Source organism: Phyllobates terribilis, unplaced genomic scaffold (assembly GCF_046119375.1).
Source record: "Phyllobates terribilis strain yellow unplaced genomic scaffold, ASM4611937v1 Scaffold_2__4_contigs__length_985480577, whole genome shotgun sequence".
Lineage (NCBI taxonomy): Eukaryota > Metazoa > Chordata > Amphibia > Anura > Dendrobatidae > Phyllobates > Phyllobates terribilis.
In genome coordinates this window covers 49344395-49372191 of record NW_027362762.1, presented here as the reverse complement: position 1 = coordinate 49372191, position 27797 = coordinate 49344395, and the positions used below count along the sequence as shown (strand labels likewise).

Genomic DNA, 27797 nt, shown 5'->3' with positions numbered 1-27797 from the left:
AGCTACCAGCTCAAGAGGCTGCTGGGTGACGATGGGCCTCAAGGGTGTCTTCTGGCTGGTGCGGTCCTTCCTCCTTAGATTACAAGGGCCACAGTCTCTGCACCACTTCTCTACAGCCCCTCTCATGCCGATCCAGAAGAACCAGCCTCTTATCAGGAACTCCAGTTTCCTCCAGCCAAAGTGCCCAGCCCTGTCATGGTAAGCCCCCAGGACCATAGCAGCATCTCGCCTTGGAAGCATGACTTGCCAGGTCAGCTCGTGCGTCCGGTGGTTGACGAGTCTTCTGCACAGCTTACCTTCATAGAGGAACAGCTTGCTCTTCTCTTTCCACAGCTGCTTGTCTTCCTCTGGGGCATCCGGATCTAGACGGGCGTCTTCTCGGGTCAACAGGTCTTTCACCATGCAGATTGCAGGGTCACTATCTTGGGTCTCGGCTCAGCTGTGGTGAGGTAGGGGATTGATCATGACGGTTGTTAAGTCTTCCTCCTTCACGCGGTGGGAGTATTGAGCGGCTCCATACCGGTGGAACGCAGGGAGCTCTATTTCCTCCAGCTCTTCCGAGTCGTCTTCTCCTTCGGGTAGGTGGGGCATTCTTGATAGGACGTCTGCGTTGGCGTTGGTTCAGCCTGTCCGGTACTTGATCGTGAAGTCATAATTGGATAGCCGGGCCATCCATCGCTGTTCTAGGGCACCTAGTCTTGCATTGTCCAGGTGTGTTAACGGGTTGTTGTCCGTGTACACGGTGAACTTTGCGGAGGCCAGGTAATGCTTAAACCGTTCTGTGACGGCCCACACCACTGCCAAGAATTCTAGCTTAAAGGAGCTGTAATTCTCCGGGTTCCTCTCGGTGGGCCTCAGCTTCCGGCTGGCGTACGCGATCACCCTTTCTCTGCCCTGTTGGTTTTGTGACAGTACAGCTCCCAGCCCCACATTACTGGCGTCTGTGTGGAGGATAAAAGGCCGGCCATAATCGGGGTAGGCCAGGATCTCATCCCCCGTGAGGGCCATCTTCAACTGGCGGAAGGACTCCTCTTCCGGCTTGTCCCACTTGAAGGGTGGCTTTTGGCTTCTGGACTTAGACTGTCCTATCAGGAGGTCCTGCATAGGAGCTGCCATCTTAGTGAACCCGGGGATGAACCTTCGGTAGTAGCCTACCAACCCGAGGAATTGCCTCACTTCTTTGATGTTTGAGGGGCTTGGCCAGCTCTTGATTACTGTGACCTTGTCAGGGTCGGGGGCTACTCCTTCCGCACTTACTACGTGCCCTAGGTACTGGACCTTTGGTTTCAGCAGGTGACACTTCGATGGTTTCACCTTCAGGCCGTAGCCTGCCAGGGCTTCGAACACCTCTGCCAGGTGTTTTAGATGGTCCTCGTAGGTCTTCGAATAGACGATCACGTCGTCCAGGTAAAGGAGAACCGTCTCGAAGTTTCGTTGCCCTAGACAGCATTCCATCAGCCGCTGGAAGGTCCCTGGTGCGTTGCAGAGCCCGAAGGGCATACAGTTGAACTCGCTCAGTCCCATCGGGGTGGTGAAGGCGGTCTTCTCCTTGTCAGCCTCTGCCACAGGAACCTGCCAGTACCCGCTAGTAAGGTCCAAAGTAGAAAAGAAGTTAGCTGATTTTAGTGCGGCTAAAGACTCCTCTATTCTAGGCAGCGGATATGCGTCTTTGTGGGTGATACGGTTGATTTGTCTATAGTCGACGCACATTCTCATGGTGCCGTCTTTCTTTTTTTTACCAGAACCAAGGGGGCTGCCCAGGGGCTACAGCTATCTCTAATGACCCCAGCTTCTTTCATCTCCCTTAGCATACCCTTGGCGTTCTGATAATGTGCAGGGGGGTACAGGCCTGTGTCTCTCTTATTGGTGGGTGGCTCCCTGTGGGGATATGGTGTTCTATCCCTTTTACTCTGCCGAAGTCTAGCGGGTGCTTACTAAAGACTCTCTCGTACTCCTGTACCACCCGGTAGACTCCTTGTTTTTGGTGCAGGGGAGTGGAGTCAGCACCCACGTGGAGTTTCTGGCACCAGTCCTCCTTTTGTTTCTGGGAGCCATTACCCTCCGCCTGTGGAGATGGAGGCAAGGGTTCCACGGCCCTGAGAGCATTGTGTTCGACAACAAACAGTTTGGCGAGTGTAGCGTACCTTGGTAAGTGTACCTCCCTCTCCCCAATGTTGAGAATGCGAACTGGCACCCTCCCATAACGGACATAAACCACCCCCCAGGCTGTCAAAATGGTGGGCCTGCTGTCTGAGTACACGGGTTCTACCATGGCTTGGTAGTCTCAACCTCTCAACCCGATTGCAGTCCGACACCAGATCATCATTTCACTTTTGGGAGGCATGGAAATGGGGAATGGGTCACTCAGTCTTACGCTACCGATCTCACCACCAGACAGTTCTACCTGCTGCCGTCTCATCAGGGCTTTTATCTCCTTGTTGAGGACTCTCTGTTGGCTGGAACTAGCATTCACCGCCACCTGTTGTAAGATCACAATTACCTCTGAAAGACAATTTTCAATCACGTTAGTACCCACAGTTATTTTAGTGTGACTTTCACGACGGTCAATGTCCACAATAATCACTCCCTGTGCCGGCAGTTCAACTTTACCAATCTTAATGGTCATCTCCTTGAAACCCATCTGCGGCACGGGTAAGCCATTACTGGCGATGATGCTCAAGTTACTGTCTGGATACCGTGTGATATCAGCATCAGTCCAATACTGCTTAAAAAGTACATAAGGGATTGTGGTTACTTGCGACCCGGTATCCAGCAAGGCGCTCATGGGGATACCGTCCAGCACCACGAGTAAAACCGGGCGCCCCCCAACGTACTTATTACGCCAATTATAAGGGCCTGGTGATCTTATGCCTGGGGGTCGGCCCTCTGCCCCAGGTTGGACCCGTTTAAATTACAGTACCTGGAAACGTGTCCGGCTGGTTGCATCGACGGCAGATGGGCTGTCAATCCCGCGTAGAGGTCTGTGGGCCTCCCTCGGAACGACGGGGTCCTCCTCTGTCGACGCCACGGGACATCCTCCAGACTTGAAGCCAACTCGATGGGTCTTGACGGGTCCACTTGTAACGCCTGGACGGTCCTGGTCAACGCCGCGACGCTCCTGGTCAGCTCCTGGACTTGGTGGTGCAGGCCTTTCGACGGGGCTTGGTTCAGGGCCTGTGCATCGGCCCCCACAGAGTCCATAGGGGAGGATGCCGCCTCCTGGTGGTAGGTGAGAGCAGGGCGCCGGGGGTTTATAGCGCCACTTGTTGCGGGTTCACGGAGCACCCTTATGGCCCTGTCCTTAAATTGGGCAAAGGTCAGGTCAGGGTTCTGAAAGAACATGAGGCGCAGTTGGGCCCTGTGGGCGCTAGACAGCAGACCCTCTATGAATTGTTCTGTTAGTAGCTTATCCGTTTCCTGCACACTGCCAGGGTCAGCTTGTTGGATGGCCCTCAAAGCTTCCTGCAAATTTAGGGCAAAGTCTCTGATGCTGTCCTGTGCCCGCTGCTTACATCCATAGAACCTCATTTTAATTTCAGCTGAGGTACGAGTATCAAAGGTACCCCGCAGCCGGGCCAGAATACCCTTCACAGTCCTTTTCTCCTCAGTGGGCCATGATTTTACCTCCCTTTGGGCTGCGCCAGTTAACTGCCCTGTTAGTATGCTGACCTTCTGTTCCTCTGTCAGGGGGTAGACTTGGAACAAACTGTACAGCCGTTCCTTAAAGTCAGTTAGGGCATGGGACTCCCCTGAGTACTTGGGCAGCCAGGCCGCTCCAGGGATGTAGGGCAGGGAAAAGGGCATCACCGCTGCTGCAGCTGCGTTGGTGGTAGTGGGCGCCTCCGTGTCCGACATCTTCCTCCCCCCTAGTTAAGCGTGGCCTACCTTCCGACGATTCTCTTCTGTAGGCCGCGGCTCCGCTGGTGCTGCTCTGGCCGAGGACCTTGCGTCGCGTCCTGGTGACGTCAGCGTCGCTCTCTCTCCCTTCCAGGACCTTGCGCAGCGTCTGTGCGTGGGGCGGAGCTTCGGATCTCGCGCGGTTTGGACGTCCACGCCCCTCTTCTTCCCGCGCGGCGTCCTGCAGATGGCGTCCGATGGCGGGAAAACGGCTGAAAATGGCGGGAGACGGCTCCGGATGGCGGGAGATGGCTGAAAATGGCGGGAGACGGCTCCGGATGGCGGGAGACGGCTCCGGATGGCGGGAGACGGCTCCGGATGGCGGGAGACGGCTCCGGATGGCAGGAGACCTCTTTTTAAGGTACGTGTGAAGTCTTTTTCAGGCAAACAATACCCGTTTGTGGCGGGTTGGTCACAATCCTGCCGACTACGCCAAAGCTGACTCGCCCCCTGGGCCGTGGGGCACTCGGAGCCGGGCAACAGGGCAATAATGGGGGTAGTAGTGGCAACCCGGTCCGTGGCTCAGGGTGGTCAGACCAGTGGCAGTCTTCTATATATTTTGCAATGTCCGACTACGCCACCTGTGGATTGCGGTCAGGGCTAACCGCCGCTGCAGTGCAGACCGCTGGGGCAGATGTAAATGTGCAGCACTGAATAGTACAACTCCCCACGGGAGGAGTATGGCCCCAGGGCAGTGTATGATGGATGATGGAGGGGATGATTCCGACCGCAATAGCCAGGAAACGGAGGCCTCTTAAACAGTTCAGGGTCTTTATTAGGTCAGGTGAGACGACCCAAAAACAGTCCCGGCTAGGAGGGGGCCTGGATGTCTGAGAACAAGTGGGAAGCCCTCCTGGTCAGGGTGTAGGCCTACCGTACTCTCTGCGCTCTTTCTGGCTATTTCCCTCCTCGTGGTGTAGTATCCCACGTTCCTGAGCTTGCAGTGTCTTCTCGCCCGTATGGCTTGCAACTTGGGTCCCTTTCTACTCCCAGCCTGGTACGGCTCTGCTGGTCCCTTCTGCTGTGGTGGAACCTCTGGGCTTCTAAGGCCAGGGAACATACAATCCCCTGCGGACTGGTTATTTGCTGTAGGACTTGGAATCCTCACAGCCTCAGACACCAAAGTCTGGTAGATTAGTTTCTCTATATGCCAGGACAGGCTCGCTTCGCCTCTTGTCTCTGGCTCGTGGCTCTCCTACTGCCACACGGCCTCTTAGGCTGCAACACAACTGTCTGTCCCTGCTCTGGGACACCTCTTTCCTCAGAGACAGGTCGTCCAGTTCTCCCTAACCCTGCCCCCAGTTCCAGCTTTTATAGGGGCAGCCTGTTCCCCTTACTGGCCTGGGACAGGAGGTGCTGCATGCTAATGGTCCTTGACCAGAGAACCTCCCCTTTGCTCTCAGGCACAGCTTTATTATACATTTGTGGCATCCAGGCCAGGGTGACACATCAGTAACAACCCCTCCAATCCACACAGGCAAAGAAATTACCATAGCCGTCCATAAAGGAGGTTGTGTGTAATAATGAGAAATGACACAGGGAGAAAGTATTGAACACGCTTTGTTGGAGATGAAGCTTCAAGACGCCTCCTGTTCGGAGACACTAGTCGCAGACATTGCTCAGGTGTGATTTTGCCCCATTCTTTCACAAACACTCGTCACATCCTGAAGGTCCTATGAACTTTAAGCTTTAGTTCCTTCCATATATTTTCTTTTGGATTCAGGTCTGGTTATCGACTTGGTCATTCTAGCAGCTTTATTTTTTTTCCTCTGAAACCAAGTGAGAGTTTCCTTGGCTGTGTGTTTGGAATCATTGTCTTGCTGAAATGTCCACTCTTGTTTCATCTTCATCGTACTGGTAGATGGCAGCAGATTTTTATCAAGAATGTCTCTGTACATTTGTCCATTCATCCTTCCCAGGAGTTTCCAAGTACCGTATGCTAAAAATCATCCCATACTATGATGTTCCCACCGCCAAACTTCACTGTTGGTATGGTGTTTTTGGGGTGATATGCAGTGCCTTTTGGCCTCCAAACATGGTGTATTATGGCATCCAGAGTTCAATTTTGTTCTCATCTAACCACACTATATTCTCCCAGTATTTCACAGGCTTGTCTACATGTTGTTGAGGAAATTGTAAACGCGCTTGAACATGCTTTTTGTTCAGTAATGGAGTCTTGCGTGGTGAGCGTGCATACAGGCCATGGAGGTTGAGTGCATTACTTATTGTTTTCTTTGATACAATTGTACATGCTGAATGGATTCCAGGTCTTTCTGTAGCTCTCCACAGGTGGTCCTTGGCTCTCAGACAACTCTCCTCTGTCTGAAATCTTGCGGGGAGCCGGTTTATGGTGAAATGATATTCTTCCAACTTCTGGCCCCAACAGTGCTCACTTGAACCTTCAGTAGTTTAGAAATTCTTCTGTAACCAATGCCATCAGTATGTTTTGCAACAATAAGGTTGTGAAGCTCTTGAGACAGCTCACTGGTTTTTCCCATCATGAGACGTCTCCTGTGCGGCACCTTGGTAATGAGACACCTTTTTATAGGCCATCAGTTCAACCAGCTGAGATTGTCACTAAGTGGCAGGATTGCTTTCTAATTACTGATAGATTTCAGCTGGTGTCATGACTTTCCATGGCTTTTTGATCCGCTCTTTCATCAGTAGTTCAATACTTTTTCCATGTGTCATTTCTCCTTATTACACATAATTTATGGACATCTATGGATAATTTCCTGGGGATCCCCATCTGTCTAACCGCTTAGATGCCAAGGTTGGAGTAAACTGTGGCATCTAAAGGGGTTAAAGTGTAATTCCACCAGCACTGATCTGCTATGCCGGTGTACACCCCTACACTACACGGTGTGTAACTTACAGACAGTAGACGAACACGCTGCAGCTGTAGATCATGGGCAGCTCATCCAGGAGCTGCAAAAAAACAAAAACACAACTCAGAAAGGGTTAAAATTGACACAATGTCAGAAAGTTCACACCCTGAAAAACAAACAAACCTATTGTGGTGAATGACTACACAGATTTGTGGCCACCAACATTATCTGTTATCTCTTAACAATATATTGTGTGCTTTAATTCCTCATTTTCACAACCTCAGCTTGTCATTAACAAAATAGACACCAGGGGTAATAAATAATGACCCACCCAGGCCTCCATATAACAAAACCGCCAGGTCTAGGGGGAAGTGTGCCAATATCACAACCTCTTCATAGAGGAAAGCATCTGACTTTAGGAGTAAAGCCTCCGTCTCACATAGCGAGATCGCTGTTGTGTCACGGTTTTGGTGACGCAACAGCGACCTCACCAGCGATGTCGCTATGTGTGACACTTTGCAGCGATCAGGCCCCTGCTGTGAGGTCGCTGATCGCTGCAAAGTGTCCTGGACCATTTTTTGGTCGTTGCCCTCCCGCTGGTCAGCACACATCGCTGTGTGTGACCAGCGGGAGCAGCGATCAGGCTGGTAACAATGATAAACATCGGGTTACTAGGGGCACACACGCACCTAGTAACCCGATGTTTATCATGGTTACCAGCCTGCTCCTGCTTGCAGCAGGCTGGTAACCAGGAGCAGGACATCGTGGAAAGATTCTTTCCACGATGTCGCTGCTCCCCTGATCGTTGGTGAGCCTGCCTGTTTGACAGCTCACCAGCGACCACATAGCGACGCAGGAACGATCCCTGACAGATCGTATCGTTGTCGGGATCGTTGCAGCGTCGCTAAGTGTGACGGGGCCTTAACTTTACAGAAGATTATCTACAGAGGGCGACCATCCGCCAGTAATGTACTCTGCTACAGATTGTCAGGGCTCAGGGCTCCGACTGTCCACTTCTGTGATCAGACTGATAATACTGATGATCTGTCTATTCCCTGCCAGAAAGAGCGATCACAGCAAACTACTGACAGGATCAGCCATGAATGAGGAAGATACAGAACCGCAGCGAGACATCAGTGCCAGGAGAGTCCTTTATTCAGAGTAATTCCCCAAGAATATAACTACAATAATACTGCCCCTATGTACAAGAATATAACTACTATAATACTGCCCCTATGTACAAGAATATAACTACTATAATACTGCTCCTATGTACAAGAATATAACTACTATAATACTGCTCCTATGTACAAGAATATAACTACTATAATACTGCCCCTATGTACAAGAATATATCTACTATAATACTGCCCCCTATGTACAAGAATATAACTACTATAATACTGCCCCTATGTACAAGAATATAACTACTTTAATACTGCCCCTATGTACAAGAATATAACTACTATAATACTGCTTCTATGTACAAGAATATAACTACTATAATACTGCCCCCTATGTACAAGAATATAACTACTATAATACTGCCCTCTATGTACAAGAATATAACTACTATAATACTGCCCCCTATGTACAATATAACTACTATAATACTGCTCCTATGTACAAGAATATAAATACTATAATACTGCCCCCTATGTACAAGAATATAACTACTATAATACTGCCCCTATGTACAAGAATATAACTACTATAATACTGCCCCTATGTACAAGAATATAACTACTATAATACTGCTTCTATGTACAAGAATATAACTACTATAATACTGCCCCCTATGTACAAGAATATAACTACTATAATACTGCCCCCTATGTACAAGAATATAACTACTATAATACTGCCCCCTATGTACAATATAACTACTATAATACTGCTCCTATGTACAAGAATATAACTACTATAATACTGCCCCCTATGTACAAGAATATAACTACTATAATACTGCCCCTATGTACAAGAATATAACTACTATAATACTGCCCCCTATGTACAAGAATATAACTACTATAATACTGCCCCTATGTACAAGAATATAACTACTATAATACTGCTCCTATGTACAAGAATATAACTACTATAATACTGCTCCTATGTACAAGAATATAACTACTATAATACTGCCCCCTATGTACAAGAATATAACTACTATAATACTGCTCCTATGTACAAGAATATAACTACTATAATACTGCCCCCTATGTACAAGAATATAACTACTATAATACTGCTTCTATGTACAAGAATATAACTACTATAATACTGCCCCCTATGTACAAGAATATAACTACTATAATACTGCCCCTATGTACAAGAATATAACTACTATAATACTGCCCCCTATGTACAAGAATATAACTACTATAATACTGCCCCTATGTACAAGAATATAACTACTATAATACTGCTCCTATGTACAAGAATATAACTACTATAATACTGCCCCCTATGTACAAGAATATAACTACTATAATACTGCTCCTATGTACAAGAATATAACTACTATAATACTGCCCCCTATGTACAATATAACTACTATAATACTGCTTCTATGTACAAGAATATAACTACTATAATACTGCTCCTATGTACAAGAATATAACTACTATAATACTGCCCCCTATGTACAAGAATATAACTACTATAATACTGCCCCCTATGTACAAGAATATAACTACTATAATACTGCCCCTATGTACAAGAATATAACTACTATAATACTGCTCCTATGTACAAGAATATAACTACTATAATACTGCCCCCTATGTACAAGAATATAACTACCATAATACTGCCCCCTATGTACAAGAATATAACTACTATAATACTGCCCCCTATGTACAAGAATATAACTACTATAATACTGCCCTCTATGTACAAGAATATAACTACTATAATACTGCTCCTATGTACAAGAATATAACTACTATAATACTGCCCCTATGTACAAGAATATAACTACTATAATACTGCTCCTATGTACAAGAATATAACTACTATAACGCTGTCCACTATGTACAAGAATATAAATACTATAATACTGCCCCTATATACAAGAACATAACTACTATAATACTGCCCCTATGTACAAGAATATAACTACTATAATACTGCTCCTATGTACAAGAATATAACTACTATAATACTGCTCCTATGTACAAGAATATAACTACTATAATACTGCCCCCTATGTACAAGAATATAACTACTATAATACTGCCCCCTATGTACAAGAATATAACTACTATAATACTGCTCCTATGTACAAGAATATAACTACTATAATACTGCCCCCTATGTACAAGAATATAACTACTATAATACTGCTCCTATGTACAAGGGTATGTCAGGGTTGGATCTCTATTATGTGATGACATCTTTTACAGTACGGTAATAGAACATTCTTACCTGCATCTCGTATTGCAGCGTCATGTGGAAGAACCAGGATCCCATCCCAACCGCTGCAAAACACAGAGCAGAGTGAGAATTTTAAGTCTTGTGCAAATGCTCCAAAAACATTGGCCTGACATAAGCAGTGCCTGGTGCCCAATTGCCCCCCCCCCCTCCCTATCGACGTAGGGAGGTGCAGCCAAGGCATTATAAAAATGGGTGAATGTATGAAATGGAAGAGCATGCTGGGAGTTGTAGTCTTACCGCAACCCAGACTACTCACCTGCTAAACCCAGGAAGGCCATCAGGTATCTGGTCTCGAGTTTGTCTTTAACCGTCTGTATAGCTCCGCAGATGGGAGGGAGGATCATGATGAGGTTGCTGACTGTGTTCCCTAATAGAGAGAAGATGAGGGACACAAATATGTAATAAACAATGTAGAGCTCTCCTGCACCACAGTGAGCTCTCCTGCACCACAGTGAGCTCTCCAGCACCACAGTGAGCTCTCCAGCACCACAGTGAGCTCTCCAGCACCACAGTGAGCTCTCCAGCACCACAGTGAGCTCTCCAGCACCACAGTGAGCTCTCCAGCACCACAGTGAGCTCTCCAGCACCACAGTGAGCTCTCCTGCACGTTCTAGGATTTTATTACAATCTGTGCAGTCACTGAACAAGTAGGGGCAGTCAATTAACTGAATACAACTGTACAATGTACCATCCAGCAGCCTTGGAAAGACAGGTGACTTCCCAGTGGAAATGTTAAGGGCAGACACACGATGTCACCCAGCTTTTCACCTTGCATTTTAATACTGTCCCCAGCCTCATCTGTTGCAGAGCACAATCAGGATCATAAATTTGCCTACGGGTTCAATATGAAAATGTGAAATCCCTGGATTTAGCAGACACTCGATGCCAAGAGACCGGGACATATTTCCATACCCGTCACGGGGGTGCACAGCATTTGCCTATGGTGATTTTTCTTTGTTGGGAGTGGTACAGGATATTCTACAAGTCCACCAGAAAGAAATTACCCCGAGATAAGGGGTCTGTAGTCTCAGAAGTGAGGAGGGCAGATGGGTCAAACTACCTTAGTGCAGATCTGCTATTGTGTTAGCCTCTGGGATGACAGAATATTGCAGTTTTCACATTGGCCAGTAGATGTCAGTGTTACAAGCAGCACCGCAGATTGTGGAACAAAAAAAATCTCATTAAGGCTGTGTGCCCACTATGCGTTTTTCAAGAGTTTTTGATGCGGAATTTCCGAGGCAGAAACGCTTTAAAAATGCATGTTAATCCTTATGCCAGCATCGCCTATGAGAATTTTGAAGCTCTGTGCACACAATCAGGAATTTTCCGGACAGGATTTCATGTGCGTTTATATCTGCAGCATGTCTATTCTTTGTGACTTTTTGCTGACATTTTTCCTATGTAATGCAATGGCAAAACCGCACCAAAAAAAGCATCAAAACACACCAAAAACGTGTGGAATTTCCGCAGCATTTTTTCTGCCAAGAGGTGCAGAAATGCTGCAGAAATTACTGCACAAAATACTGATAGTGCGCACATTGCCTTTCCTCAAAGAATCTTGAACTAAGGTTATCAGCACAAAGATCAAGGTTGGTAAACCAGGAGCAGACCCCTCTGTCCTAGCTGGTATTACCCAGCTCTACAAGTGGTGGGGGAGAAGGGGGTTTCCATTTGCTATAAGACCCCCTTTTTTTTTTTTTTTTTTCTTTTTTTTCGATGCAGCTGCCTACTTCAGAGAAGCACAAACCGCTCCAGTAGCGGAGCCCCCTCTGTGGTCAGCAGGAGCAATGGCATCAGACATTACACACATGAGCGAGCAGCCACCTACACATTTCTCATGTGTCGCCCATTACCTTGCACAATTAATCCCATAATGCACCTCAGCGCTGCACATGCATCATGAGCCGGGACACAGGACAAATATATTAGAATGCCCTTGACTTGTTTGAAGTATAAGAGTTTTAAAAAAAAAAAAAAAAAAGTGACATAGTTCTGGACAGGAGCTGTATACACAAAACGGTAGGATTTTTTTTCTTCATTTTAGACAGCATGCAAAAAACCGTGCCTGCTGCACATTCACGTGGGCAAACATCCAGAGGATTAGCAGAAATAAAAAGGTAACATATCGCTTTGGATCTGGATCAAAAATTCTGTAAAAAAAAAAAAAAAAAATGTGTTTACCCAACATGAGAGTTTCCCCTGCATCAGTCAGCGAGGTAAAGAGGCCGGAACGACCGCGCTCCGGAGGAGAGCTGCTGCACCTGGCCTCCCTGGTGTGTGCACAGAGCACAATGGAGGCATCCGAGCGCACAGCCCCCCGGCAGAGCAAAGCAGAGGGGGCCGCAACCGGGTGTCTCCACAGGACCCAGGTGATCGCTGTGTGGTCCTGTAGACGGCACCAACTCTGCTCACACAGGAGGCCTCCAGGACAGACCATAATGTACACACTGACTGCACCAGCAGAATAGTGAGTGCAGCTCTGGAGTATAATACAGGATGTAACTCAGGATCAGTAATGTAATGTATGTACACAGTGACTGCACCAGCAGAATAGTGAGTGCAGCTCTGGAGTATAATACAGGATGTAACTCAGGATCAGTAATGTAATGTATGTACACAGTGACTGCACCAGCAGAATAGTGAGTGCAGCTCTGGAGTATAATACAGGATGTAACTCAGGATCAGTAATGTAATGTATGTACACAGGGACTGCACCAGCAGAATAGTGAGTGCAGCTCTGGAGTATAATACAGGATGTAACTCAGGATCAGTAATGTAATGTATGTACACAGTGACTGCACCAGCAGAATAGTGAGTGCAGCTCTGGAGTATAATACAGGATGTAACTCAGGATCAGTACAGGATCAGTAATGTATGTACACAGTGGCTGCACCAGCAGAATAGTGAGTGCAGCTCTGGGGTATAATACAGGATGTAACTCAGGATCAGTAATGTAATGTATGTACACAGTAACTGCACCAGCAGAATAGTGAGTGCAGCTCTGGAGTATAATACAGGATGTAACTCAGGATCAGTAATGTAATGCATGTACACAGTGACTCCACCAGCAGAATAGTGAGTGCAGCTCTGGAGTATAATACAGGATGTAACTCAGGATCAGTAATGTAATGTATGTACACAGTGACTGCACCAGCAGAATAGTGAGTGCAGCTCTGGAGTATAATACAGGATGTAACTCAGGATCAGTAAAGTAATGTATGTACACAGTGACTGCACCAGCAGAATAGTGAGTGCAGCTCTGGAGTATAATACAGGATGTAACTCAGGATCAGTAATGTAATGTATGTACACAGTGACTCCACCAGCAGAATAGTGAGTGCAGCTCTGGAGTATAATACAGGAGGTAACTCAGGATCAGTAATGTAATGTATGTACACAGTGACTACACCAGCAGAATAGTGAGTGCAGCTCTGGAGTATAATACAGGATGTAACTCAGGATCAGTAATGTAATGTATGTACACAGTAACTGCACCAGCAGAATAGTGAGTGCAGCTCTGGGGTATAATACAGGATGTAACTCAGGATCAGTACAGGATCAGTAATGTAATGTATGTACACAGTGGCTGCACCAGCAGAATAGTGAGTGCAGCTCTGGAGTATAATACAGGATGTAACTCAGGATCAGTACAGGAATAGTAATGTAATGTATGTACACAGTGACTGCACCAGCAGAATAGTGAGTGCAGCTCTGGGGTATAATACAGGATGTAACTCAGGATCAGTACAGGATCAGTAATGTAATGTATGTACACAGTGACTGCACCAGCAGAATAGTGAGTGCAGCTCTGGAGTATAATACAGGATGTATAATACTCAGGATCAGTAACGTACGTACATTATACATGTATATGGTATTTAAAGATGGCGTTTGGTATGGAAGATGTTGTACATTATTGTAGATGGAGGAGATAACAATGTGCCCTTCACAGCAGCAACATAAATACACGGCAAAGATCCAGAAAACAGGTGGAGCATGAAAGATGGTGAAGCAAGAGGCCGCCAGAGAGAAGACGATAAGGATATTAATCTGCACATGGGAGGAAAGAAAGGAGATATGGGAGGAACTGGGCTGCGCCGACACAGAATAACTTCACATGTATCACTTGCACAAATCACCTACGCCAGGAAAGTCTTTCTCTACTCTAACCATAATTAAAGGGGTTGTCTAAGATTCTAAACACACGGCTACCTTCCAGAAATCGCGCCACACTTGGCCATAGATTCTGTCTGTAGCTGCAGGTCGGCTCCACTGAGGTTCAAGTAGCAATAAGTGACCGAACCTGTGGAGAAACATGGCTGCTCTCCCCCATAAACAGTGCCATGACTCAAAGCATGGACAACCTCTTTAATTATTGGGACAGGAGCTGAACCTTAAGGCGACGACCAACCCTGGGGATCCCTTTAAAGTGATATCCTATTAGGAGATCACAATGAAGAGATTCTCTGGCTGCGACTAACTTCTAACTTATTATAAAACATTAAGGAAATGCCCTTTAAAAGGCAGAGTTCCCCTTTAAGCAATTAAAGCAAAAGTGCAACTTTATGAGCAGAACGAGCGCGGCTGATCACAAGGCCACTTGGTAAGAATTCTAGATATGACGAAAGCACGCAAAGTATTTCAGGTATGCGAATCGAGGAGGAGCGGAGCCGCCATTAATACTAAGAACACGGAAGACGGAAAACTAACATGTAATCTAGTGGTGCTCCAGAGCAGCGCTTCACAGTACAGGGGGCCACCAACCAGAGAGGGTTGCCACTAACAGGCAATGGCGGTCACCATTATATCAGAAAGGGCCATTCACATTATCATATTCCACATTTTGCCTTTATTGGCAGCGACAATTAAACGAGCCACTTCTACCAAACTCTCGTTTCCTGGGGTTGTCAGCAGAGACTATCCCTTTAATAGACTCACATTCCATTTTTCCCGTATGAGGGCTTGTTTTTCTTTTGCAGAACAGGTTGTAGTTTTGCATGAAACCATTAATTTTACTGTATAATGTAATGAAAAATATATAAAAAAAAAAAAAAGGGAGAAAGTAATTCTGCCATGTTTTTTCGGGATTTATTTTTACTGAATGCGGTAAAAATGCCTGGACTATTTAAGAAAAAGATATTTTATTGGGGTCAATCTTCTAAGTCCTAGAACCATTTTATTTTTCAATGGAGCTGGGGGAGGGAGAATTCGTTTTTTTGTGTGGCGAGATGACATTTTTATTGCTACCATATTGGAGAACATAAAAATTTATTGATTTTTGAAGGTGCGAACAAAAGACAAGAAAAAAAAAAAGTGAAAATAAAAAGTTGCAAAAATGTGAATATTTAAAACGCCCCCCCCCCTTCCTTTTCAAAAATTAAAATTATACAAAAAAAAGTGAGAACATTCTGGATTTTTTATTTTTTCCTCAATGACATGGGTTAAATTGAAATAATACTTTAGAAAAACTGAACTTTTACAGACGTGGCAAGTTTTTAAAACTTTTTTCTGACCCTTGCAGGGATGGGCCCTGTTATCTCCGGGGTAATACCAGAGGCTGCATGAGAAGCGCCGGCTCTTCCGCTTACTGTAATGATTTACAGACCTCCCTGCAGGTGTAAAGCCTGACGGGCACTTCTGTACGGCACAGATATCGCCAGCAGCAGCGATTTCCCCATCTTGGTCTCATTAGTGGTTACATAACTACAACTCCCAGCATGCCCTGCCAGCCGCAAGCACCGGTCTATGCTGAAATACACTGCATGGCGTCACCACAGGCTCTGGAGGCAGCATCAGAGCACCGCTCTGCCCCCAGCACCAGGACAGTAGCCTGAAGTTCTGGATACAATGGTCACCATGACGACCAGTGTTCTATAAGGTTCCTATAGATACATTGTAGCACAGAGGTTGCTGTAGGTGATGTCTGCCCAGGTGCAACCACATTCCACTCCCAAGCAGATGATTATTTTAGAGCAGTGCTCTCGGCTTCCTCGATCACCAATGGCGTCTAATCTTGGGGCAGTAACAATTTGGTGGGGCATCAAGTGGAAATTACACGAAAGACAATACCATCAGGAGGCATCTGACTGGCTAAAAATTTATTCTGTAGCCGGACAACGACCCCCAACATCCAGAAAATGGCAATAAGAACAAGGCGTCCTGGAGGTGATGATCCGGCCCCTGCAGAGCCCTGATCTCACCCACACAAGCAGGCCGCCATCAGGGCATTACTGCCCTTACTGCTGTATGGGGCCCGATGAACAGCAGTAAAGTTCGGGGGCCCGGTCCCCCTTCCTCTTGTGCTTCTGCTCACGGGGCTTCAGGGTATCATTTGCCTGTGTGCCGCCGCCAGTGTACGTCTCCTCCGCACAGGGAGCCTTGGAGATGCGCGGCCGTCAAAACTGAAGACAAAATTTGTGAAAAATCAAAATTTGTGTCAGTCTCAAAACTTTTGGCCATAACTGTACGTGGACAGTATACACTACATGGACAGTATACACTACATGGACAGTATACACTACATGGGCAATATTAGATGGATGTACTGTATGGCTGTATGGGCACAATACAGGGGCACTGTATTCAGTACACACTGTATGGAGGGCGCACGGGGCAGTACACACACTGTATATAGCCGCACCCACACTGTATATAGCCGCGCACTGTACATAGCCCCACACACACTGTATACAGCCGAACACACTGCATATAGTGTATACAGCCGCACACACACACACACACACACACACACACACACACACACACACACACACACTGCATGCTCCCACTGCATTTTGGGATAAGTGAAGAGTCTCCGCGAGCTCAAAGAACACTGGATTTTGGAGCTGAAAGGAGGACATCGGTAAACCTGGCTGCCGGCGCGCGAATTTTGGAGCGTTTTTCACTGTTTTCATAACACATTAACAATAAGAAGATGGAAGAGTCCAGGAGCCATTTGGTGAGCTGCATATCCTGCTACATGTTCACAGACTTGCCAGTGGAAAAGCCAAACTTCACATGCCAGAAATGCAAGCTTGTGTCCCTGTTGGAGGAAAAGTTGCGAAATCTAGAAGAGAGGTTAACTACTAGAGATGAGCGGTGTTCGACTAGAACTGTTCGCCAATCTCAAATTCGAGCTGTTTTGGGCGGTGTTCGAGTTGTTCGACGAACCCCAACGATTTGCAAAAAATTCGGCTGTTCGAGGTTATGTTCGATAACTGTTCGTGCACCAAAAGCGTGTCCTGCATGTCTGGCGCTATTTAGAGCACCAATCATGCAGGGATTGTCTGCCACTCACTGTAATGCCACAGCCATGGTGGTTGTGGCATTACAGTGATTGCCCAAATCGATGGGAACAGTGCCAACAGTGAAACATGAAAAGCCGGCAATTCAGCAGCGGCATACACAGGTACCCGACAATTTAGAACCGAAAGAATAGAGCTTCACACATAGATTAGATAGATAGAAACATGTCAGCCACATATATACGAAGTACAGTGAAAGTGCTGCTTACTGTACTTGTCATTTAGTGTAAAGGATTTATCAAAAAAAATAATAGTGTTTTCATGCACCGTCTCTTTAAAAAAGCCGGCCGGCAATTCAGCATCTGTACCCGACAATTTAGAATAGAAGGAATAGAGAATCACACATAGATTAGATAGATAGAAACATGTCAGCCACATATATACGAAGTACAGTGATAGTGTTGCTTACTGTACTTGTCATTTAGTATTAAAATAAAGGATTTATTATTAAAAAAATTGGCGTGGGGTTCCCCTTAATTTTAGGCTCTAGCGGAGGTTAAGCAGACGGCTGGGGCAGATGTTTGAAGCCTGGGAAGGGGGTAATACCCACGGAGCTTCCCAGGCTACTAATATCAGCCCCCAGCTGAATACATAGCCTTTACTAGCTATTAAAATGGGGGACCCCCCAAAAAAAATGACGTGGGGTCCCCCCTAATTTAATAGCTAGCAAAGGCTAGGCAGACAGCTGGGGGCTGATATTAATAGCCCAGGAAGGGAGCCATGAATATTGGCCCCCTCCCAGGCTAGAAACACCAGCCGTCAGCCGCCCCAGAAATGGCGCATTCATAGGATGCGCCAATTCTGGCACTTAGCCTCGCTCTTCCACGCTGCCCTGGTGCGGTGGCAGGGGGTAATAGGGTTGGGGTTGATGTCAGCTTATAATGCCAGCTTAGTAATGGAGAGGCGTCTATAAGACACCCCCATTACTAACCCCATAGTCAAAGTTAAAAAAAACACAAACACCCAGAATAAAGTCCTTTAATTGAAATAAAGACACAATCCTTTATTGTTCTAAATTAAACCATACTTACCGTCACGCCCATTCCAGCTGAAGCCAACGATCTCCTGCAATAAAAGAAAAATAATAAAGCAACCTCATCCTTACCTTTCCATGGTTCCCACGACGGCTCCAGCTCTGCTACATCGAGATGACTGGCTGGACCGCAGCAGAACGCTGCCATCCAGCCTGTCATCCCGCGGACACTGAGAAGCGCAGGCATGCTTGCGCTCCTCACTGTCTCGCTGTGACGGCATCCAGATGAGCCGAGGTCATCTCCAATGAACTCAGCTCACCTCATGCACCTCACTGACAGCGTGGGAAAATTCTCCTGCACTCAGCGCTTCAGCGTGAGAATTTTCCCACGCTGTCAGTGAGGTGCATGAGGTGAGCTGAGTTCATTGGAGATGACCTCGGCTCATCTGGATGCCGTCACAGCGAGACAGTGAGGAGCGCAAGCATGCCTGCGCTTCTCAGTGTCCGCGGGATGACAGGCTGGATGGCAGCGTTCTGCTGCGGTCCAGCCTGTCATCTCGATGTAGCAGAGCTGAAGCTGTCCTGGGAACCATGGAAAGGCAAGGATGATGTTGCTTTATTATTTTTCTTTTATTGCAGGAGATCGTTGGCTTCAGCTGGAATGGGCGTGATGGTAAGTATGGTTTAATTTAGAACAATAAAGAATTGTGTGTTTATTTCAATTAAAGGACTTTATTCTGGGTGTTTGTGTTTTTTTTAACTTTGACTATGGGGTTAGTAATGGGGGTGTCTTATAGACGCCTCTCCATTACTAACCTGGGCTTGATGTCAGCTGGCATTATAAGCTGACATCAACCCCAGCCCTATTACCCCACTGCCACCGCTACAGGGCAGAGGGAAGAGCGAGGCTAAGTGCCAGAATTGGCGCATCCTATGGATGTGCCATTTCTGGGGCGGCTGACGGCTGGTGTTTCTAGCCTGGGAGGGGGCCAATATTCATGGCACCCTTCCTGAGCTATTAATATCAGCCCCCAGCTGTCTGCCTAGCCTTTGCTAGCTATTAAAATAGGGGGGACCCCACGTCATTTTTTTGGGGGGGTCCCCCATTTTAATAGCTAGTAAAGGCTAAGTATTCAGCTGGGGGCTGATATTAGTAGCCTGGGAAGCTCCGTGGGTATTACCCCCTTCCCAGGCTTCAAACATCTGCCCCAGCCGTCTGCTTAACCTCCGCTAGAGACTAAAATTACGGGGACCCCCACGCCAATTTTTTTTTAATAAATCCTTTATTTTAACACTAAATGACAAGTACAGTAATCAACACTATCACTGTACTTCATATATATGTGACTGACATGTTTCTATCTATCTAATCTATGTGTGATTCTCTATTCCTTCTATTCTAAATTGTCGGGTACAGATGCTGAATTGCCGGCCGGCTTTTTTAAAGAGACAGTGCATGAAAACACTATTATTTTTTTTAAATAAATCCTTTACACTAAATGACAAGTACAGAAAGCAACACTGTCACTGTACTTCATATATATGTGACTGACATGTTTCTATCTATCTAATCTATGTGTGATGCTCTATTCCTTCTTGTCTAAATTGTCGGGTACCGGTGTATGCCGCTGCTGAATTTGCCGGCCGGCTTTTTTAAAGAGAGTGTCTTCTGAGCAGTTTGTCAGCTTTTGGACACCTTTGCAGGTGTTTTCTATGTGTTTCTATGTGTTTTTGTTTGCCTGCCATTGGTTTTAACGGTGTTCGACGAACAGTTCCTCGAACATCCCGGTGTTCGACGAACCGAACCGAACCCGAACACTACGGGGGTGGCTCAACACTATTAACTACCTTAAAAATCATTAAGGAAGGTAAAGAGTTCTTAGACAGAGCAGAATTATCTCTTCATGATACAGAAAGAGAAGAAATTCTCGCTGCACCTGAGGAAACAGAGGAATGGAAGCATGTGACCCAGAGAAGCAGGAGGATCGAGAGGCAGTCAGCACCCATACTGCTCAGGAACCAGTACCAGGCTCTCACGCAGGAGAACCACGAAGAAATACAGCAAGATAAGGACTTTGCCCACAATGAATAACCTTGTAAGCCCTCAATCCTCCTGGATGGAGAAAGAAAAATGCTGTGAAGAAAAAACGGAGAGTGGTGGTCATGGGGGATTCCCTGCCGAGAGGAACAGAGGCCGCTATCTGCAGACCAGACATAACCTCAAGAGAAATGTGCTGTCTTCCAGGTGCAAAAATTAAAGATGTGTCTGACAGGATATAAAGACTCTTCAGACCTACAGATCACTACCCATTCCTGCTAATACATGTGGGGACAAATGACACCGCAAGAAAGGACCTGGAAACCATCTGCAGTGACTTTGAAGACTTAGGCAAGAAAGTGAAAGAATTGGGAGCGCAGGTGGTCTTCTCATCCATCCTCCCAGTGGATGGCCATGGAACATTGAGGTGGAATAAGATTCTACAGGTGAACAACTGGCTACGTCGATGGTGCCGTCAACAAGGATTTGGATTTCTGGATCACGGAATGAATTACCTATACGATGGACTACTTGCTAGAGATGGGGTGCACCTTACGAAGACTGGAAAACGTGTATTTGGAAGTCGCCTTGCTACACTCATCAGAAGAGCTTTAAACTAGAACAATGTGGGAAGGGAAGCAAAAGGCCAGAAAAAGCCATATAGCTGACAAATACTATTGAGATCTCTGCTACTGGAAGTGGAAAGGAAGAACAAAGACAAAACAATTTAAATAATAAAAATATGGGAGGAAGAGAAACCAATCACAAACTAAAATGTTTTTATACAAATGCACAAAGCATGGGCAACAAACAAGGAGAATTGGAACTACTAATGCAGGAAAAGGAATATGATGTCATTGGAATCGCTGAAACTTGGTGGGACGATACACATGATTGGAAGACAAGGCTAAAAGGATACAACTTATTTGCAAGAAACAGACTTGATAAATAAGGAGGAGGTGTCGCATTGTATGTTAGAAAAGCGTATATCTGCACAGAGATTGAAGCTTCAGAGACTGGGAGTTCTGTGGGAACTGTCTGGGTAAGAATACAAGGAGAGAACAACGGAAAGGACACCATTGTAGGCATTTACTACAGGCCACCTGGGCAAGCTGAAGATATGGATGAACTCTTTATGTATCAAATGACCAAGTTATCCAAAAAATATGACGTAGTGGTCATGGGAGATTTCAACTATCCAGACATTTGTTGGGAATCTCTCTCAAGTAAAGCTAACAGGTCAAGCAAATTCTTATCCGCTCTTGCTGACAACTTTATCTTCCAAAAGTTAGGGGAGAAAACAAGGGGATCTGCTACTTTGGATCTAATCCTTATAAACAGGGAGGAAATGGTTGAGGAGGTAAAAGTGGCTGGAACCCTAGGAGGCAGCGATCATGCTATTATAGAATTTTGGATAACTAGAGGAGGAAGACATGTGAAGACTCAAACTTCAAGGTTAGATTTCAGAAATGCGGATTTTAAGCAACTCAGAAAGAGAATAGGAGGGATCCAATGGCTGGATGTCCTTAAGGACAAAAATGTCCAGGAAGGATTGGAAATTTTTAAAAATGAGATTCTCAAAGCACAATCGTTAACAATCCCGAAAAGTAGGAAGAATGGGAAGCATTTAAGGAAACCAGGATGGATGAACACAGAACTTAAACACATGCTAAAAAGAAAGAAAGAAATGTTTATCAAATGGAAAGAGGGAGGCATATCTAAAGAAGATTATAATGCAGTCTGCAGAACCTGTAGGGCACGTATCAGGTTAACTAAAGCTGACAATGAATTAAGGCTTGCAAGAGATGTCAAAAGCAATAAAAAAAAAAGGATTTTGGGGGTATGTCAAAAGTAAAAGAAAAGTCAAAGATGCTATAGGATTTTTACAGGATGAAAATGGTGAAGTGGTAAGAAAGGATGTTGAGAAGGCCGAACTTTTTAATTCCTGTTTTGCATCAGTTTTCTCGCAGAAAGAAAATGTAACATCAACTGATCTTCACTGTCCTATTAAAGGAATAGAAGAATCCAAAGTTATCTGTAAACAGAGAGATTGTGAGGAAATATTTAGCTAACATAAATGAGTTCAAGTCTCCAGGTCCAGATGAATTACACCCCAGAGTACTGAACGAGATCGTAGAAGAAATTTTAGAACCACTCTCCATAATCTTTGAAAATTCTTTGAGAACAGGAGAAGTCCCAGAATACTGGAGAAGAGCAAATGTTGTTCCTATCTTCAAAAAGGGAAAGAAGGTGGATCCAGGGAACTATAGGCCGGTGAGTCTGACTTCTATACCAGGAAAGATCTTTGAACAAATTATTAAACAACATGTATGTAAGTACATGGATAAGAATGAAGTGATTAACCAGAGTCAGCATGGGTTTGTAACTAACAAGTCATGTCAGACTAACTTAATTTCCTTCTATGACAGAATCACTGACTGGGTGGATCAGGGAAATGCTGTAGATATAGTATATCTTGACTTCAGCAAAGCATTTTACAAAGTATCTCACACCATCCTTATTGAAAAAATGACCAAGTATGCAATGGACCAGGCAACTGTTAGGTGGATTCATAACTGGCTTAGTGATCGGACTCAAAGAGTGGTCGTAAATGGCTTCACATCCAGTTGGATGAATGTGTCAAGTGGGGTACCACAGGGCTCCGTCCTGGGACCTGTATTGTTCAACATCTTTATCAATGATTTAGATGAAGGAATTGAGGGTAAACTGATTAAATTTGCTGATGACACCAAGCTAGGAGGGATAGCTAATACTAGAGAAGAGAGAGAGAGGATTCAAAAAGACCTAAATAAACTGGAGCAGTGGGCAGCAACCAACAGAATGGTTTTTAACAGGGAAAAATGCAAAGTACTACATCTGGGCAATAAAAATTAAAAAAGCATATACAGAATGGGAGGAATAGAGCTAAGCAACAGTACATGTGAAAAAGACTTAGGTATACTAATAGATCATAGACTGAACATGAGTCAACAGTGTGATGCAGCAGCAAAAAAGGCAAATACAATTCTGGGATGTATTAACAGAAGCATACAGTCTAGATCACGTGAAGTCATTATCGGTCTTTACTCCTCTTTGGTCAGACCTCATCTGGAATACTGCGTCCAGTTTTGGGCACCACATTTTAAAAAAGACATAGACAAACTGGAGCAAGTTCAGAGAAGAGCGACCAGAATGGTGACCGGTCTGCAAACCATGTCCTATGAGGAACGGTTACATAATCTGGGAATGTTTAGCTTGCAAAAAAGAAGACTGAGAGGAGACTTAATAGCTGTCTACAAATATGTCAAGGGCTGTCACATTGTAGAAGGATCATCTTTATTCTCATTTGCACAAGGAAAGACTAGAAGCAATGGGATGAAACTAAATGGGAGGAGACACAGATTAGATATTAGAAAAAACTTTTTGACAGTTAGGGTGATTAATGAGTGGAACAGGCTGCCACGAGAGGTGGTGAGTTCCCCTTCAATGGACGTCTTCAAACAGAGGCTGGACAGACATCTGTCTGAGATGATCTAGTGAATCCTGCTTTGAGCAGGGGGTTGGACCAGATGACCCAGGAGGTCCCTTCCAACTCTACCATTCTAGGATTCTATGTATATAGCCGCACACATACACACACACACACTCTATATAGCCGCACACATACACACACACACACACACACACACACACTGTATATAGCCGCACACATACGCACACACACTGTATATAGCCGCACACACTGTATATAGCCGCACACACTGTATATAGCCGCACACTGTATATAGCCCCACACACTGTATATAGCCCCACACACATACTGTATATAGCCCCACATACTGTATATAGCCCCACACACATACTGTATATAGCCCCACATACTGTATATAGCCCCACATACTGTATATAGCCCCACATACTGTATATAGCCCCACATACTGTATATAGCCCCACACACATACTGTATATAGCCCCACACACATACTGTATATAGCCCCACACTCATACTGTATATAGCCCCACACACACTGTATATAGCCCCACACACTGTATATAGCCCCACACACACGCACACACACTGTATATAGCCCCACACACTGTATATAGCCCCACACACTGTATATAGCCCCACACACTGTATATAGCCCCACACACATACTGTATATAGCCCCACACACATACTGTATATAGCCCCACACACATACTGTATATAGCCCCACACACATACTGTATATAGCCCCACACACATACTGTATATAGCCCCACACACATACTGTATATAGCCCCACACACATACTGTATATAGCCCCACACACATACTGTATATAGCCGCACACTCATACTGTATATAGCCCCACACACTGTATATAGCCCCACACACACGCACACACACTGTATATAGCCCCACACACTGTATATAGCCCCACACACACGCACACACACTGTATATAGCCCCACACACTGTATATAGCCCCACACACTGTATATAGCCCCACACACTGTATATAGCCCCACACACTGTATATAGCCCCACACACACGCACACACACTGTATATAGCCCCACACACTGTATATAGCCCCACACACTGTATATAGCCCCACACACATACGCACACACACTGTATATAGCCCCACACACACGCCCACACACTGTATATAGCCCCACACACTGTATATAGCCCCACACATACGCACACACACTGTATACAGCGCCGCACACACACTGTATACAGCGCCGCGCACACTGTATACAGCGCCGCGCACTCTGTATACAGCGCCGCGCACTCTGTATACAGCGCCGCGCACTCTGTATACAGCGCCGCGCACTCTGTATACAGCGCCGCGCACTCTGTATACAGCGCCGCACACTCTGTATACAGCGCCGCACACTCTGTATACAGCGCCGCACACTCTGTATACAGCGCCGCACACTCTGTATACAGCGCCGCACACTCTGTATACAGCGCCGCACACTCTGTATACAGCGCCGCACACTCTGTATACAGCGCCGCACACTCTGTATACAGCGCCGCACACTCTGTATACAGCGCCGCACACTCTGTATACAGCGCCGCACACTCTGTATACAGCGCCGCACACTCTGTATACAGCGCCGCACACTCTGTATACAGCGCCGCACACTCTGTATACAGCGCCGCACACTCTGTATACAGCGCCGCACACTCTGTATACAGCGCCGCACACTCTGTATACAGCGCCGCACACTCTGTATACAGCGCCGCACACTCTGTATACAGCGCCGCACACTCTGTATACAGCGCCGCACACTCTGTATACAGCGCCGCACACTCTGTATACAGCGCCGCACACTCTGTATACAGCGCCGCACACTCTGTATACAGCGCCGCACACTCTGTATACAGCGCCGCACACTCTGTATACAGCGCCGCACACTCTGTATACAGCGCCGCACACTCTGTATACAGCGCCGCACACTCTGTATACAGCGCCGCACACTCTGTATACAGCGCCGCACACTCTGTATACAGCGCCGCACACTCTGTATACAGCGCCGCACACTCTGTATACAGCGCCGCACACTCTGTATACAGCGCCGCACACTCTGTATACAGCGCCGCACACTCTGTATACAGCGCCGCACACTCTGTATACAGCGCCGCACACTCTGTATACAGCGCCGCACACTCTGTATACAGCGCCGCACACTCTGTATACAGCGCCGCACACTCTGTATACAGCGCCGCACACTCTGTATACAGCGCCGCACACTCTGTATACAGCGCCGCACACTCTGTATACAGCGCCGCACACTCTGTATACAGCGCCGCACACTCTGTATACAGCGCCGCACACTCTGTATACAGCGCCGCACACTCTGTATACAGCGCCGCACACTCTGTATACAGCGCCGCACACTCTGTATACAGCGCCGCACACTCTGTATACAGCGCCGCACACTCTGTATACAGCGCCGCACACTCTGTATACAGCGCCGCACACTCTGTATACAGCGCCGCACACTCTGTATACAGCGCCGCACACTCTGTATACAGCGCCGCACACTCTGTATATAGCGCCGCACACTCTGTATATAGCGTATATAGCGTCACACACACACTGTATATAGTGTATATTGCTTCACACTCACTGTATATAGCCGTACACACTGCACATAGTGTATATAGCTGCACACACTGTATATAGCTGCACACACACTGTATATAGTGAATATAGCTGCACACACTGTATATAGTGTATATAGCTGCACACACACTGTATATAGCCGCATATAGCCACACACACTGTATATAGCTGCACACACACAGTATATAGCCGCACACACAGTATATAGTGTATATAGCGTCACACACACTGTATATAGTGTATATAGCTGCACACACTGTATATAGTGTATATAGCTGCGCACACACTGTATATAGTGTATATAGCTGCACACACACTGTATATAGCCGCATATAGCCACACACACTCTGTATATAGCCGCACACACTCTGTATATAGATGCATATAGCCACACACTCTGTATATAGCGTCACACACACTGTATATAGTGTATATTGCTTCACACACACTGTATATAGCCGTACACACTGCATATAGTGTATATAGCTTCACACACACTGTATATAGCCGCACACACACTGTATATAGTGTATATAGCTGCACACACACTGTATATAGTGTATATAGCTGCACACACACTGTATATAGCCGCACACACTGTATATAGTGTATATAGCTGCACACACACTGTATATAGCCACACACTGTATATAGTGTATATAGCTGCACACACACTGTATATAGCAGCACACACGCTGCATATAGTGTATATAGCTTCACACACACTGTATATAGTGTATATAGCCGCACACACTGTATATAGTGTATATAGCTGCACACACACTGTATATAGTGTATATAGCTTCACACACACTATATATAGTGTATATAGCTTCACACACACTATATAGCAGCACACACTGTATATAGTGTATATAGCTTCACACACACTGTATATAGTGTATATAGCTGCACACACACTGTATATAGCCGCACACACTGTATATAGTGTATATAGCCGCACACACACTGTATATAGCTGCACACACTGTATATAGTGTATATAGCTGCACACACACTGTATAGTGTATATAGCCGCACACACACTGTATATAGTGTATATAGCTGCACACACACTGTATATAGCCGCACACACTGTATATAGTGTATATAGCTTGACACACACTGTATATAGCCGCACACACTGTATATAGCTGCACACACTGTATATAGCTGCACACACTGTATATAG

At 45.9% G+C, this 27797-nt stretch overlaps 1 protein-coding gene across 1 annotated transcript in view; it reads right to left on the bottom strand.

Moving 5' to 3' along the window:
• Positions 1-27797, bottom strand: part of ACER3 (alkaline ceramidase 3) — a 53596-nt gene that overhangs the window by 10212 nt on the left and 15587 nt on the right. The window contains exons 2-4 of the mRNA XM_073661573.1: positions 10420-10530; positions 10155-10207; positions 6773-6825 (exon numbers count right to left, since the gene is read on the bottom strand). Coding sequence (XP_073517674.1) covers positions 6773-6825; positions 10155-10207; positions 10420-10530 — 217 coding nt within the window. The remainder of the gene's footprint in view (positions 1-6772; positions 6826-10154; positions 10208-10419; positions 10531-27797) is intronic.